Source organism: Papilio xuthus, unplaced genomic scaffold (assembly GCF_000836235.2).
Source record: "Papilio xuthus unplaced genomic scaffold, Pxut_1.1 DF826961.1, whole genome shotgun sequence".
In the NCBI taxonomy this organism is placed as follows: Eukaryota; Metazoa; Arthropoda; class Insecta; order Lepidoptera; family Papilionidae; genus Papilio; species Papilio xuthus.
Genome location: NW_013531688.1, coordinates 2,445,303 through 2,461,455, shown reverse-complemented (window position 1 = coordinate 2,461,455; position 16,153 = coordinate 2,445,303). Strand labels below are relative to the sequence as shown.

Genomic DNA, 16,153 nt, shown 5'->3' with positions numbered 1-16,153 from the left:
AAACTTTTGGTTAATGGAACTATAAGCATTTCATGTCCTAAATCGAGATATTTAAAAAAAAATCAATAAAAATAAACAAGCTTTATTTATAATATATCTATTTACAAATAATCATTGCAATTATTAGCTAAATCTTACGATTAATACCATTCGATTTAACTTGTATATAAAAATACTGATTTAATTAAATGAACGTTGCAACTTCTGTCGGGGAGATCGTCTTCGCGGCGACACGTGAACTGCTTTTAGTGGAGTATTCAGTTTCTTTGTATCCACCGAATGCGCCGGAGTTCGTAAACTTCTCGGTTGGCATAACGGTTTCTTCATAATCGGTGTTTGAGCTTTTGGAATCATATTTTGAGGAGATACTATTTTTTTCACTGGAGTCGTCGCTTTTCTGTTGAATCGCAAATTTATAGCTTCCTCTTTACCTTCACTTGAACACGGATAAGGCCGTAAATAGTTTTTATTACACTCTTTGTTCAATCGATTGGGTATGTTCGGGGAAGTTGGTATCTTAGATTTATTGTTCGTAATACTTTTCAGCGGTTTGTTTTGACCGTTTGTTCGTGGTCGTCGCGCGAAATTGGAATCGGTCTTGTCGTTTCTTTCCGAGGACTTGTCGGAGCCGGACTCGAAGAGCTTGGCTTTTGCGAGAACTGCGCCCGCGTTCTGTTGTCGCAGCTTGTTTACCGACGGTCTTCCAGTTTGACTATCATTCTCTACTTCGCCAGTTTTTTCCATAAAGAACGCGGCTGCGCTCCGCCATTTTTGTTGCGATGGTCTATTAGAATACTTAATACTTTTCGTGTTATTTCTGTAATACTGATATTGGTTTGAATTCGATTTGTCGCTATTATTGAGAGAGTTTTCTGAAGTGCCGTCGTAACTATTGTCCATTGTGATATTCAGCGATCTTCTTGGTTGAGGCTTCCCTATAGTTTTATCTAGATTGTAGTCGGGCGCGAGACTCGTTCGCTTCCGAAGCCTGTACTTTTGACCAGAGTTTGATATGTTAGTTACAGAGTTATCGCAGTTTGATAGGTTCCATTCATCGACGGCTTGACTTTTGATAATCGATTCTGGTTTCATTGTACTCGTCCTTTCCCTAGGTACGACTCCACCGTACGGATAAAATCTGTCTGTATTTTGACTAGCTTGTGAATGTGTTGACACATTCCAAGATTTGTGTCGGACGATTTTTGTTAAGTTTTCCTTTGATCGGCGTCGAATTGAGCCTATTTTTCTAGCACTAGGAGATCTTATAATTTTGGCTTGTTCCTTTGGTCGAATCTTCAGTTCTTTGCTCAGTCGTCGCGCGAGATGTTCGGAGCTGGGGCAGTGCAACATGGCGACTTCCTCTAATGTTTGTTCATAAGCATTCTGTACATGCTGCAGATGTTGCACGTTGGGTATTACATCTGTGAATTCTCTGGACAGTCTGTTTTCTATGGCTGATACTCTGCTCTTGATCTCCTCATACTCCTGCTTAGAGATTCTGACGTAGTCTTTATCAGCTTGCTTCATATCTGGGGACAGGTCTATGGTGTCGTGAGCGCTAAACAAATTCTCAGAAGAAGTCAGCATGTCTTCACTACTGACGCTGGTTTCCGAGTTTATATTTGGTGTGTCTTTTATATCTTTGAAGCTTAGCCGCAATCTTTTCCTCTCAGTGATGCCCCTAAAAATAGAAAGTGTTATTAACTTCTACATTAACATATAACTTGATTCCAATATAAAGGAGTTAATAAATTGAGCTATTGTTAAATTTTACTTACATTTTCATTGGTGTAAAAGACAATTCCCGCTGAGGCAAATTTTTCGTTACTTCTTTCCTGTAACAAACATATTGATTAAAATTTGAAAATAAATTTATATTTTAATAAGGTTACAATGGCATTTTAATACTTTATTTTGGCAGAAAGTCCCTCGTAGCCTTCCATCTTGCGCTTGGCCGCGGACTTGCTGATGACGGGGGTCTTGGAGTGCTCGGGCACCGTGGCGGGCGTGTTAGCACTCCCAGACACCATCTTACGTAAGCCACTGAGCATTCCTGTAAAACGAATCTTCCACCATTACCCATGTATTGACTTTTGATAGTATTCTGCTATTTAAGAACACAGCCCTTGTGTTCTAAGCTGTAAATCATTCTTATATTAATAAACCATACGTCATACATGCCCTTTATATTATCATTTCTTGGGTTGTTATTTTCATAACAAATGTTTTTGTATCATTTTAACTCATATATGACAAAAACATCAAACAAGTGGACGTCAAACATACTATTGAGTGAGCCACTCCGTCGCTTCTTCCTCCTGGCATGGTGCAGGTCACAGTCGTCGTCCAGCTGCGTCATTAGATCCTCCGTCAGCACACCAATGTGCTGTGAGTTCTCTATGAACATCTGTCACCAAATAAGACACAAAATGACAATCTGATTATGCTTTTTGATAGACGAAATACCTTAAAAACATATTGCCAACCCTTTCATTCTCATTGAAAAAGTAGAGACAACAATGATTTATAAAAAAATACTAATAGAAGACCAGTTTCCTATTTGTTATTATAAGTAACACGATGAACTTCAAGTACAGATTGTATTTTTAAAAAGTCTCAAAACTTAGAAAGCTCAAACCCTCCAATTTAAACCATTCCCTAGATTGTTATTTGTTTTTAAATATGTTCGGAAAATGGAATGTGCCCAAGACTTACTATGGTTTAGCAATACAATCACATTTGAAATATTGAAATGAGTCATTTAAAATTATGTCTGCATCATAGTTATTACTGCAAATGAGTATATATCAATATATGTATGACATAATTAGAATAACAGTTTAATTATGTCAACAAGTTTATTGTACTATAATGCAATACTTATATGGATTCATCAAAGGTTGATTTACAGAATACTATTGGTTGAGCTTTACTATTGTTTATACATTCTCACATCTATTAAACAACATGCCAAGGATTCACATTTTATATGGGTTTGATTTATTTACAACAATTTAAAAGTTATTTGACAACATAATGGTTAACAAAACTTTCAGGACATAGATTAATAGATAATAGAAAATATTTCCTGCTGAACAGGATGGAAGATAAAATTATCTCGCACAATATGTTCAAATATAGTGTAGATAACAAAATAATTGCTCAGAAGTGATATTTTATAATTTAATATGGAAGAATATCAGTTTTTATAAATATAACTTACTTTAACTAGAGCCACATGGTGTTCCAGCCTCTGAGCTGAGGATGCAGCCGGCAAGGGCATAATACTGGGCGCCATCACTATGGCAAGGTTTGATGAGTCCATTAGATTATCCTTGTGTCTTGATGCAATGTAATTAAGTAGCTAAAACAATATTTAAGAATAATTAATATAATTGCCACACTCAAAGAGTAATAACTGTCACTAAGGAGGCACCTTAGTGTGGGTTTAAAAACTAAATAGCATTGAAGGTGTAAAGGGAATGATGTCTTAATTAACTATTTTCAAACAATAATTTGATAGTATAGAATATCTTTATACCATCAAAATATTTTATATAGAAACAAAAACTATGTTACCTCCATTATATAATGTAGCAAATGAACATGTAGTACTGGCAGAAGTAATAAAGTGTGCAGAATAGGTTTAAGCCCATCTTCTCCAGCGGTCACCCTGCACCGAAGTAGTAAGTCCTGGACTTCTGCACTTATCAGAGGTTCTGGTAAGCAACGCAAATATAGCTTTAGCACACTGGCTACGTCTATTGGATGATGACCCTCTGATACACAGCCCCCGGCGTCTAATAACCGCTAAAAATAATTAAATTAAAGCTTGTTATAATTTATTAGGTATGTGAAAAATGTATATAAATGTAATTTAACTAATAATTTACCTTAATATCTTTTTGGCGGGTTTGTGAACCAGCTTTACGGAATAAACCCTCCACATTCGCGTTTGCTCGTAAAACGGACGACATTTCACTCACTACATTAGGAATACTCAACGTACTGCCACAACAAATTACACTACATGATGGAACTTTCACTAAAGGGGCTCCAAATACAGTCTTATGGTCCTGTAAGAAAAACTCGAAACGTTCAATAATAATAATAAGATACCATTTCTTATGCGACCGGAAATGTTTACTTACTTTCACATTCTTTAATATGATTTTCTTTAAACGATGCTTTAATCCGGCTTTTTTTAATTCACCGACTATAATTGATTGTAATTTGCCATGATTAATTCCGTCTGATATTAACATTTTAATACTGTATGGTTATATATAAGGTTCATTTGCAAAAATTGATGTGATTCTCAAATTGCTTATTCAAATTGACTTATTCGTTACAAAAGTTACGTTCCACAATACGTTCCGTTTCTCGTATTTAGTTTTACCAATATTTTTGTTTTATGTACTTAAAACTTGTAAGATTTAAAAATTATAGTCGTATTTAAATTAATTTATAAAACTTTATAAATACATGATTTTTTTTAAAAATATTTTTACAATTAGAACCAGTTTTTACGAATCTAATACGATTCACTATAAACGTACATAACTTTATCATTGTAAAAACAAATGATGGGATAAAAAATTCAAGTTTTATATTCAACAAAGTACATTGCACATATTTCGATAATAAAATGATGGTGGTTGAATTATTACATAGAGCTTTTAACTTTTCGTTTGCGAAGTCATCACTTGTGTCAAATTAAGTCGAATGTCAAATAATGTAAATATTAAATGAAATATTTTGTAAACAATTATCTACCGTTGCTGTTATTATTGTTTAATTTTCACCATTCACCGACAATATTATAAGTTTTACTTAACAAAATGATTGAACTTTCAGCGAAGTTAACTACAGGTACCGTTTACCTAGCTGGTGAAGCATTAGAATGTTGTATTACATTTTGCCATACAACTCAACCTGAACACAGGAATTCGCAAAGCCACAGGTATAATTACTAATTACTTTGTATATTATATATAATCTAGTTTTTTTGTTATCGTTACTAAATGAATTTTCTTTGGTAGTGACATTTTGGAGAATTTGGCATGGGCTTCCGCACAAATACACTGTTTCTATTCGACATCGGGTAATCCCAGCGATAAATCCCTATCTATAGAGAAGACAACGGCCTTAGAGGTAACGTCATGTGATATTGGAGATGTAGTTTTTCACACAAAGCCAAAAATATTGTTTTGCGACCTCACCATTCCACTTGGTGAAACCAAAACTTGTAAGTATATTTAACTGAACATTATGTGTTTGCTAGTAGTGCGGTATCCAATACCTTGCTTAGCAGTATAATGCCAACATAGTACAACATTGGCATAAGTAAAAAAAAAAAATCATGTATTTATTTTCAGTTTGGTACAGAGAATCCCTACCTATTGAAGCTGCTCCATCATATAGGGGCACTACAATCAAATATTCATATAAAATAACAATTGCCACACAAAAGGTTGGCTCACATATAAAAATGGTAAGGATACCATTCCGAGTGTTACCAATTAGTCCCATTATGAATATGCAAGACTTGGCAGCACTTTGTGGTAATGAAACTACTGAAGATCTACAGCCCACAAACCCATTTTCAGAAGAAAGGAAAGTAGAGACACCTTTGACTATGGCTTTACAGGTCCTTCAGGTATGCTAAGGTTTTTGTTTAATTTTATTTAATGAAACACAATAATGTAATAAAAAGGAACCTTTTATGACTTAAATGTTGATTAATGAAACGTAAAAAAGTAATATTATCTTTTAGTACTTTACTTAGTTCATAGATTAAATCCATTCACATGAAAACTTGGTATCACAAATATTTTTTTTATAACAGAATCTTACTGCAAGAAGGAGTCCAAACTCATACATGATAACAAATACTAGAGGTAAAGTTGGTCGCTTCTGCCTGTTTAAGTCAGCTTACAAATTGGGTGAGGATATAGTGGGGACATTTGATTTCTCTGTGGGCACTGTCACATGTATGCAGGTATGATTATAAGGACAAATATTACAATTTTATTATATAAATTACCTTTATTATAATAGTATCCATGAATGTAAATACCAATTGTAACCCTTGTTACTTAACACATTGAGTGACTCCAACTAACACGAGTTCATTTACAAGAAAATTGTAATTGCAATGAAAGTGGTAATATCAGATCCATGCACTTCTGTGTTCATTAAATATAATATTACAGGTTTCAGTATCACTGCAGCCAGAAGAAATATTGAAATCTAAAACACCAGCAAAAAATGTCAACAATGAATCTAGCAGTAGATCAATGACAGTGGCCAGGTATCATGAAGTGACACTTGGTTTGACTCATTCTGAGCTGATCCTTCCAATACCTTTACATATCACACCAGCATTTGATGTTAATGAAGGTAAATATTCATTTTACAAGTAAACGGTTTGTGCACATTTGCCAAACATGATGTTTGGCAAATCATTTTCGTTGACATTTATAAAACAAGATGTTTGACAAACCGTTTGTCCATCCTCACACTTTTCTTAACTAAATAGGGTTTTCAAAATAAGAATAATAGAAAATTACTTAAATTTTTCTTTTTACAGTATCACTAAGATGGCGGCTTCACTTCGAATTTGTAACAACAAATGAAAAACTTTGCCCGAATTCAGATGAAAAGGATTGGAATGCACCACTAAATGTGCCTATTGAAACAATGGTTTGGAATCTACCTGTCAAAATATATTCAACATTACCCAAACAAATCACACAACATTCAGTAAGCAGTGATGCTTATACTTTATGCATTAAATAAACTGATTTTTATTACACAAATATACAGTCAAGTGATAAAATTATAACACATTCACCGTTTCTCACACCTAAATCTTTGTATCATACATATCGTCGTCCCTGTCATTATCTTTCACAACAAAGAGATAGCAATTTGTTTAAACTAAGATTTTGGACTCAGAAAGTCAGGGTCATTGCCGCAACTAATGTAATATGATAAAATCAGTGGCATGCAATGTGTTAAAACAATGCTGGGTGAAAGCTATAAGGAATTACTTTGTATGCAAAGGTTTTTAATTGTAAAATTAAATAAATAACACATTACATTAAGCTTAAATTTATTTAATTATACTTAAATTTATGTACATATTTAACCAATAAATATTCTAAGATATTCAGTCATCTGCTGGTTCTTTGTCCCAATCTTTCATTTTTGCTCCCATCATAAAGTCATCCCTGATAAGAAACAAAATTTTTAAAATATTATTATAAATAAAAGTGTGTCTTGTGTTATGTTAAGAATACTAAAAACCATTGCAATTAAAAGTAGGCTTAAACAGTTGTTCAGGTGTCTCGCCAGCGGAGATTTCTATAGTTCAATTTTTTTTTGCCTTTAAAGGTAAACAGAGTTATGTAAAACTGTGGAATTTGCAGACCTGTGGCAATGCTCTCTGTCTAGAGCCCTAGGTGGTTGCTTAACTGCACCTTACTTTAAGACCGGCACTGGCAGTGACATTTACTAATGATTTTGTCAATCTCTACTGTGTTGTTTTGAACCAGTTATGCATGTTAACTTAATATATTATCAATTAAATAAAATACCTCAATGCACTCCATTTAGGTGCTTCATCTTCAGGTTTAACTTCATTTTTCAAAGATTTAGTTTGTTCATCAACAATTATTGATTTTGTCTGACCCATAAGTGTATCTAAAAATGCTCGTTTATCAAACTTCTTTAATATTTTCTCCTTTTTGGCTTCAGTTAAATCTTTATCTAGTTCTTTTTCCATTGTCTTTTGTTGGTTCCTCACTGCATTGAATAACTGTACCACACCTTTTGTAGCTATTTTTGATAAAAGTCTTTCCCTATCTTTTTCTAAGATGTTTGGTTTAATGCGTACAGTAGATTTTTCTTCTTTCTGAAATAACACATTTAACATCAGTTTTTTCTGTTAAATATTAAAAAATTCTAACTTTGAATATAGCAATACTGCCACTATATAAATATATTTTAAAATGTATATAACATGTTATAACTATTTGAAATTCTTAACAGCAATTTATTTAAAAAATATTAAAAAAAGTAACACAACACTTTGTAAAAAAATAAAACAAACCTTTTTCTTTTTGGGTGGCTCTATAGAAACTGTTTCTTCTTTCTTAATCTCAGGTTTAATCTCCTCACTTTCCCCAACAACTTCGAAAGCTGGCTTCTCTTCCTTTACTTTTTTTACAATTTCTGAATGTTTCTTAGCTCTTGATAATACCAGAGTTTTTTTGCTTTTTGGTTTATTTGTACCCAAAATCTTTGCTACGGAATCAGCCCAGCCTTCATTAGTTAACATTACTGCTCCTTTATTTCCACTTTCTCCTTCACTACCATCTTCATCACTGCCACTTTCTACGTCACTACCAACTTCTTGGTCACTGCCGCCTTCTTCGTTCTCTCCGCCACTCCCATCGCTGTCAGATTCTTTCGTAGATATTTGTTCTTCATCACTTTCGTCTCCTTCGTATTCTGATTCGTTATCTGAAACTATACGAAAAAAGTTTTAAATAATTTTGTTACTATAGTATGCTTACTTCAATAGTCATATATACTTGCCTGATACTTTAACTGTCGGTTTTTTCATTGTAGAAATAACCATATTTTTTCTTCCTCCAATTTAAAAATAATGCTCAAACTCTTACAGTTTTTAAGTAAAAAGAGTACAAACAAAAGCACGTGTCCGTCACTTATTGTTGTCACTGTCATCTGTCACTTTGGCTGATGAATCAAAGAGTATATAAAATATGTGATGAATTTGGATGAGTTTTAGAAAAACCATAGAGAAAATGACATGGGAATGTTTAAACATCAAAATTATAAATTTCCCTAATGTAATTTGTAATGGATAATGTAAAAAAATATTTGTTAAATTTCCCTTGTGGCTATTAAATCATGCCTATTGATGTGCGTGTTTTTTTAATTAATTATGACGCTGATTTCAGAACTGCGTCATGTATATTCTAGCTGAAATGTGAAATCGGTTTTTATCCCCTCCAAAGAAGGTATTTATTCCCAAATTGTCCAACATTAAAAGCAAACATGGTAACACTTTTGGACAAGCTTTCAAACTCCACCCATAGACTTTAAAAAATTTAAAGTACAAAACAGATTATATTTAAAAAAAAAAACTTGACGAAGTTGTTCCATAGCAAAAAGATTTTCACTTATGTATTATCACATAAATTGAAGTTACTTAAAGTCCGAGTTTAAGATATAATTATGATGTAATATATTATCTTGAAAAAGTATTAACCTTTATCGAAAGAAATTAATTGAAAAGCTTGACTTATGCATAACAACACGGAACGTCAAATATGTTTAAAAATAAAATACAGCTGATCGTCAAAGAGTGAAGTGTTCGGTGTATTTAATACGCTGGAAAATGGAATGGTAGTAATCGTCTAAATATGGCGAATATTGCAAACCCTTTACCTTATATAACTAAAAGAGAATACGGACTTATAACTGATGTTCAATCACAGTTGTTTAGTAAACGTCTTAATGCTGCAAAAAATTTGTATCGTCGGGATTTAGTGTGCCACTTCGGATGTGTAAACGCTATCGAGTTTTCCAGCAATGGCGAATTACTTGTATCGGGTAAAATATATTTTGCATTCTTGAATATAATAAAACTTATGTTTACCAGTCTATTCCATTTATATTTTCGTGAGGATTCGAATAAATAATATTTAATTCATAACATTTATGTCTTATGATTTGTTGAATGATTAGATTTCTATTATCGAAGCAATAATACACATTGATAACAAATTGATACCGTATAAAACTGGCACAGTTATGTTGTTGTTTGTCCATATCGACATATATATTAAATTTCTAATCATAGAAATTTTCAAATTCACATTAACGAAAGATATTACAAATTATAATTTTTTTATTGACACTTAAAAATTGCATAAATTAATTCAATTAAATTAAAAAAAATGATCGCTTTTGAGGCAACATGAGACTGTTCATGACTGTCTCTTTAAGAAAAATAATTTATCTCTGTGTTAATAAATATTTCTGGCCAGATACATATTTTGATGGTAAACTTTTGAGTAGTCTCGAAATATTCCATGTTCATATTGTTGTAATACATATTTTTAGGTGGAGATGACAGGAGGGTGATGCTATGGCAGTTTGGACAGGCCATCCTTGATCATGGGAAGCCAGAGGCTATGAAAGCAGTCCACCAATCAAATATATTCTGTCTTGGAATCACAAGTGATAACCAGAAAATTTATTCTGGTGGTAATGATGATATTGTAAGTTAAAACAAAAGCTTCTTTTTTATTTTTTAAATATAACAGTGGTCACTAACACAGTTATTAAAATGTTATAATATTTTTCAACATTTTTTAAAATTAAAAACAGCAATATACATAGCTTTTAGACTACATGACTTCAAATTTAAAGTAATATATGTTTTGAAAAAATTATGTATGTTTAAACAGGTCATTGTGCACGACCTTGAAAGCAAATGCCCCTTAGAAGTTCTTCAACACCAGAGGGCAGTATGCAGCCTCAGTATTGACCCTTTTAATGAGAGAGTGGTGGCTACAGCAGGGAATGATGGCCGCTTGCTGCTTTTTGATACAAGACAATCTGTTCACGGTAAGGTTCATGAGACTAAGTTTTTTCTCTTTATGTTTTTATTTCTTAATTGCAGTGACACATTAACATATATTTTGTCAAAGATAATGTTAGGGATGACAATATGTCCATAAATGTTAATAAAACTAACAGTGGACTGGTGTTTTTAAATGCCATAAAAGAAAAATATTTTGCACTGGCAATGTCAATTTGTGGCCTATATCTATAAATGTAACTCTGATTATCTCCTAGTAATAAGTAATTTTCAAGTTAAAGTTGTCACTGTCTAGCTTGGCCTGTAGAATATTTTGAAACATTTAACAATTTTTTTAATGCATTAAAAAAAAATCTCAACAATTTTTTTTATTATTATGGATTATTCTAAAGGTGATACGCAGTTCTCCAAACACTATCTGAATGACCTTATTTTAATATTCCTGTTTAAAATTCATTGTAAACAGATTATCATGTCATGTTTATTAAAATTTTTCCTGCTTCGATTTTTGAAACTGTTTACTTAAATATTGTTAAGTTTTATTTTACTGTGGATTATTTTTGTTTAAAGCACATCAACTAATCAATGCATCAGACTTCTCAGACACAGTCCTAAAAAGTACAGTCAGGTTGATTCGCGGTATTCTAATTATGCAAAAATTGTACAGCAACGAACTTTAACACTATTCCGTGCAACAAACTAATTAAGAATTCATACTAAAATGCTATTAATATTTTGAATAAATAAAAATGTACAATTATGTACATGTCTTCGTTGTATAGAATCACTGGTGATATCGCGGAGTCGCAAGGCGTTCCACGGTGTTATGTTCCACCCGCAACAAGTGGGCGTGTTGGTGTCAGCTAACGCGCGCGGCGGCGTCGCACTGTGGGACTTGCGATCACCGAAACAGTAAGTACTTTTGATGTGACATGGACCATTTCTTAATTAAAGTGAAAAGCACTGTATGTTTAACTGATAGGCAATTAAGACGTGGATAATAATTATTTTAGTCTATATATAGATTGGTTTCTATAATTTGAGATCTGTATTTAAGTAAATATAATACAAGTACAAAAATGTCTTATTAATTTATTTTCAATATATTGCTTAAATACAACATCCAAATTTTTAGATATTTAACGGTATTATGTTTTTCGTTTATATCTCCGTTTGTTAGAAACATTTAAGCATGAAAGAACTTTCGAATAATAAGAACACAGAACTGAACCTTATAAAAACAAAATGAATCTGTTATTGTATACATTAGCATCGATGTTTTTTTTAAATGAACGTTTATACTCTTTTATTAAAGGCACAAACTTAGGCTTCCTATAAACGCTTTTACGAGGCAAAGTAAATAAAAATAAAATCTTACAGTTATACGGCTCTAATAAACGACAAGGCCCATACTAAAAAGCATTGGTATATTTAGAACTGAATTTCCACTGTTATAATATAGCTCTTGCAGTCATTCTCTTCGAATAGAACAGAGATAGCAATACCGTTAGTATACAAATGTTACGTCGCTTAAAATTTACTGTAATAGTCAATAATGTAACATCCGCTTACAGCCCAGTCCTCCGCTACTTTGGCAACAACGGTACATGTCAGAATAGTATGAGCGTCCGCTTTAATTCCGCGGGCACTCACATTCTTGCGCTGCGACGTCGCTTGGCGCCTGTGCTATACGCGGTGCACTCACCCGATCCCGTGGCGGAGTTTTACCACCAGGATTACTACAACTCATGCACAATGAAGAGCTGCTGCTTCGCTGGCAAAGGCGACCAATTTGTGCTGTCCGGCTCTGATGACTTCAATCTATATATGTGGAAGATACCCGATAGTGGGGACTTCGGTTAGTAGTACAATAAAGTAGAGTTTTGTGTTGTCTATGAGAGTCTATATAAATCTAAGTTATAAATGATCAAAGTAAATAAAAAAATTACAGATATGATAGTGGAACCGCCGCACATAGTATTGTACGGGCACAGGTCTATAGTTAATCAAGTTCGCTACAACTCACAGTACTGCTTAATCGCGTCCTCAGGAGTTGAAAAAATTATTAAGGTAGGTGTTAATTCAACATTTGAATTCACTCAACGAAATATTAATTAGAGTTTTTTTTAATAACTATTACTTGTTAATAAAAACCGTCGTTGCAATCAGGTATGGTCCGCGCTGGAGTACCCACAGATGCGCGGATCTCTGTTGGAGGAGGCGCAGGGCTCTGACAACCCGCGCGAGATCTACAGCCACGAGGATTATGTCTCCCTCGTACATCATAGTGGACAGGTCTGAAAATACATTATACACTATGTAGCACTTTTTCTCTGTCTCAATGAATACTAAATCACTTAGGTAGAACATAAATAATCTAATATTAATCAAAATAAGCCCATTTTATATTCTTAAAATAATAGGATAAACTTAGGTCTAAAAGAAACGAAATAAAAGTGTGCAAAAGACTTTATCGTGGCCTACATTCGATTTCGTTGATTAATGGAAGTTTTATTCAAGATGAATATGAAATGTGTACTTACACATTTCATATTCATACGTGTTGACGTCAGTCATAGTCAATCTTCATGCATATGCTGATCTGATACAGGGTTAGATGTATTGACAAAATTGATTTCATTAAAAGCACATATATACATAGACGGAAGTTACTGCCTTTTTAAGTAATTTACAGCCTTGTAAGTCGCATTTGTTTAGGCTTGTCTTTGCATCCTGTTATTATTCTGAATTTGCGTGCAAGCGTTTTCTGTTACCCGCTTAAAAAAAAATTACATCTATAATGTATATTCCAAACTAATGTATGTAGTTCATACGACATACTCTTTATTGGTTAGCAAAATTTGTTATGTAGGGCTTTTGTAACATCCTGTATAGTGCAAAGTATTACGTAACAGGGATAATCGTAACAAACAGTTCATAAATATTCGATTCCGATCATTATAATTTCATATGGAAGCTTCTAGATCTTAGCTGTAAACACTTTGGTGCGTATATTTCGTGAAGTGCATGTGCAGTACAATCTGTTACTTTGTGTGGAGTGGCCGTCTACGAGATACGTATTAAAAAATGTACGTAAATATATGTAATTTAATAGTAAATTAGTAGAAAACGAATTTACTGTTATTATATATGACATTAGATTTATAAACATATTAAAAAATCTTTAGAAATAATTAATTTTTATTTATTTCGACACATTTTAAAATATTTTTAAAAATTACTTTTTATTTAAAGACGTAAATATATATATATATATATATATATATATATATATATATATATATATATATATATATATAGCATCTTAAAAAAATGTATTCATTTATTTTTAGTATATTTCACACAACTACGCGGAGCAATCGACAGTGGAAGACCAACGTATGATGGCTTTCTTCGACTCATTGGTGCAGCGCGAGCTGGAGTGCCTGGCGGCCGAGACGGACTCGTTGGACGCGTCCAGCTCCGCATCGCCTCCCGCCGTAGACTCGGATGACTCTGACCGCGCTGTCGCCGATCTCCTCACCCTGCATCCTAAACGAGGTAAGCTTTGCTACTGATAATTTAAACATCTGAGCGTCTCTTATAATAATGATCAGTGAATGTTAACTATAATGTATTCAATACGATATAATTGTCAAGGCTACAGAGTAAATAACGTGTAAAAACATTGATAATTTTTTTCTTTACATTTATTTGTTGTGGAATGCAAGGCAATTTTTCGTAACTGTACCACCGCAAATAGAGCCGACTGTACCTCATACAATTATAATTTTCAGTAAATCCAAACGGCAACCGCAGTCAGCGATGTCCCAACAGGCTGGCCCGGCTTGTTGCCTCGCGGTATCCCAAAAACACGCGCGCACAGAAGCGAGGGTCACAAAGGTCAGTTATTTTGTAATTAAAACTACTTTTGTTATTGAAAATTAAAATTAAAAGTCGAACTCAGAATCGTCTTGTGATCAACTTTAGGCAAAAAATGAAGAACATTAGACTGGATATATTATTACAATAGACTATCGTAAGCTACAATTTTGACTATGTTTAATGTTATTTTTTTTTAATTCTCTTGATAGATATTTATATCTGTGTAAATAAAATTAAGGACTGTAAATTTACATTTTCTGTTGTATGTTTATGTTTGATGCTTTATAATTAATCATACTAATATTTAAAGGTAAGGTATTTTAAGGTGTACAAAATGTTCATTTCAAACATACGATAGTTTACATAGAAGCTATGGATATATTCGCAGGCGTAACAAACAAACTCGTTCATGTGTGAGCAAATCCAGTGGTAAGTGTGATAGTGCGGCTGCGGGCGGGGCCGGGGGTGGGAGTGCGGGGGTGAAGGGCAAGCGTGCGGCGCCGCGGCGTGCACGTGGCCCGCGTCGCACCACGCCCCGCGCGACCCGCACGCCGCGCCCCCCGCGACCTCTCTCCGCACCCTCCAGCGACCGCACAGACTCCGATGAGCCCGCCCACAACGTCTATAGGAACCCCGGCAGGGTGAGACTCACACGCTCTACATCGATAGATTTTACGACATTTTATTTATCTTTTTTACATAACATTGTTTTTGGAATTGATATTACCTGTATAAATTCAAAACCTTCACTGATAATTCTCCAACATTAATAATTACTGCATCTTGCAAACTCTTCGATTTCCCGCGCTATTCGTTTTTTTCTATATTTAAAAAGGCAAAAGTTCTCAGTGACCAGTATGCCAACTCTGACAGAATGTTTAATCTATGACCACCAAAGAGATCGGATACGAAAATGACCTAAAGGTCTATGTTCAGTCCACAATACCTATGACATTAATTGTTAGTATTAATTTTTAATAAATTGTATCTCAGATTTTACGACCACTGCGACGTCGAATGAACTTATCGAGGACTACAAAGAGGAAAACTAAGGTCACTAGTTATAGGAAAGTTATGAATATAAAAAACAACGGTAAGTGTGCGGACTAATGTATAAAAAGAAATTGATGTCGATAATATTCACAAAGGTAAAGAAATGAACGGTAGTTTAATTTTAATGTTCTGTATATTTCGTGTTTGTCCGCAGGCTCTGCCATGGCTCAGGACAGTAGTGATAACAATAACTTTACTAATTTTAATCAATTTGAAGAGAATTTAGCACAACCAAGCACTAGCACAGGTAATATATTTGTAAAACCATTACTTTTAAACATAAAAAAGTTGAAATAAAGACTATATATACAAACAAAGACTCATTTTTTGCACTTTATTATAGGTTATAGGGGCCAAAGTTCAGCATTATTTCGGATAGCGGAGGTGGACTCCGACGACGACCAATCGGTGAGCAGCCGGCCTATATCACCTCGGGCGCAGGGCGGCGGACCCGGTGCGCCCGGCGTGCCAGGCGACCTCGTCAGCATCGTGCCCACACCCGTCAACGGCTCGCGCGACTCCCTCGGGGACACGCTGCGCCTCGACCCCCCGGCGCCCTCCTCGCCGCCCTCCCCG

The 16,153-nt window shown here is 34.1% G+C and overlaps 4 protein-coding genes across 5 annotated transcripts in view; 2 read left to right on the top strand and 2 right to left on the bottom strand.

Annotated features, from left to right (window-relative positions):
- Nucleotides 1-117: 117 nt before the first annotated feature.
- Nucleotides 118-4,335, bottom strand: LOC106120380 (uncharacterized). Its single transcript, XM_013315715.1, has 8 exons — nt 4,152-4,335; nt 3,894-4,076; nt 3,580-3,810; nt 3,224-3,364; nt 2,287-2,407; nt 1,909-2,053; nt 1,779-1,835; nt 118-1,681 (listed from the first exon to the last, which is right to left on the bottom strand). Exons 1-8 carry the CDS (start codon nt 4,263-4,265, stop codon nt 181-183), a joined length of 2,493 nt encoding a protein of 830 aa, XP_013171169.1. The 5' UTR covers nt 4,266-4,335; the 3' UTR covers nt 118-180.
- A 425-nt stretch (nt 4,336-4,760) lies between these two features.
- On the top strand, nt 4,761-7,100 carry LOC106120354 (RAB6A-GEF complex partner protein 2). The gene is made up of 6 exons (XM_013315677.1): nt 4,761-4,963; nt 5,043-5,248; nt 5,379-5,659; nt 5,849-6,001; nt 6,216-6,402; nt 6,593-7,100. Exons 1-6 carry the CDS (start codon nt 4,842-4,844, stop codon nt 6,799-6,801), a joined length of 1,158 nt encoding a protein of 385 aa, XP_013171131.1. The 5' UTR covers nt 4,761-4,841; the 3' UTR covers nt 6,802-7,100.
- Nucleotides 7,101-8,761, bottom strand: LOC106120355 (RRP15-like protein). 2 transcript variants are annotated; one of them, XM_013315678.1, is made up of 4 exons: nt 8,605-8,761; nt 8,117-8,535; nt 7,602-7,918; nt 7,101-7,235 (listed from the first exon to the last, which is right to left on the bottom strand). In XM_013315678.1, the coding sequence occupies exons 1-4, from the start codon at nt 8,645-8,647 to the stop codon at nt 7,175-7,177; spliced, it is 840 nt and encodes a 279-aa protein (XP_013171132.1). In that variant the 5' UTR covers nt 8,648-8,761; the 3' UTR covers nt 7,101-7,174. The 2 variants fall into 2 exon arrangements, with proteins under 2 accessions (XP_013171132.1, XP_013171133.1); XM_013315679.1 differs by having other exon boundaries at nt 8,117-8,529.
- Nucleotides 8,762-9,338: 577 nt separating this feature from the next.
- LOC106119908 (DDB1- and CUL4-associated factor 5) overlaps nt 9,339-16,153 on the top strand; it is a 7,251-nt gene continuing 436 nt past the window's right edge. Inside the window, exons 1-13 of the mRNA XM_013315035.1 lie at nt 9,339-9,645; nt 10,159-10,316; nt 10,506-10,665; nt 11,422-11,551; nt 12,214-12,497; nt 12,591-12,709; nt 12,809-12,934; nt 13,993-14,200; nt 14,437-14,542; nt 14,913-15,165; nt 15,518-15,617; nt 15,732-15,824; nt 15,921-16,153. Coding sequence (XP_013170489.1) covers nt 9,456-9,645; nt 10,159-10,316; nt 10,506-10,665; nt 11,422-11,551; nt 12,214-12,497; nt 12,591-12,709; nt 12,809-12,934; nt 13,993-14,200; nt 14,437-14,542; nt 14,913-15,165; nt 15,518-15,617; nt 15,732-15,824; nt 15,921-16,153 — 2,160 coding nt within the window. The 5' untranslated portion in view covers nt 9,339-9,455. The remainder of the gene's footprint in view (nt 9,646-10,158; nt 10,317-10,505; nt 10,666-11,421; nt 11,552-12,213; nt 12,498-12,590; nt 12,710-12,808; nt 12,935-13,992; nt 14,201-14,436; nt 14,543-14,912; nt 15,166-15,517; nt 15,618-15,731; nt 15,825-15,920) is intronic.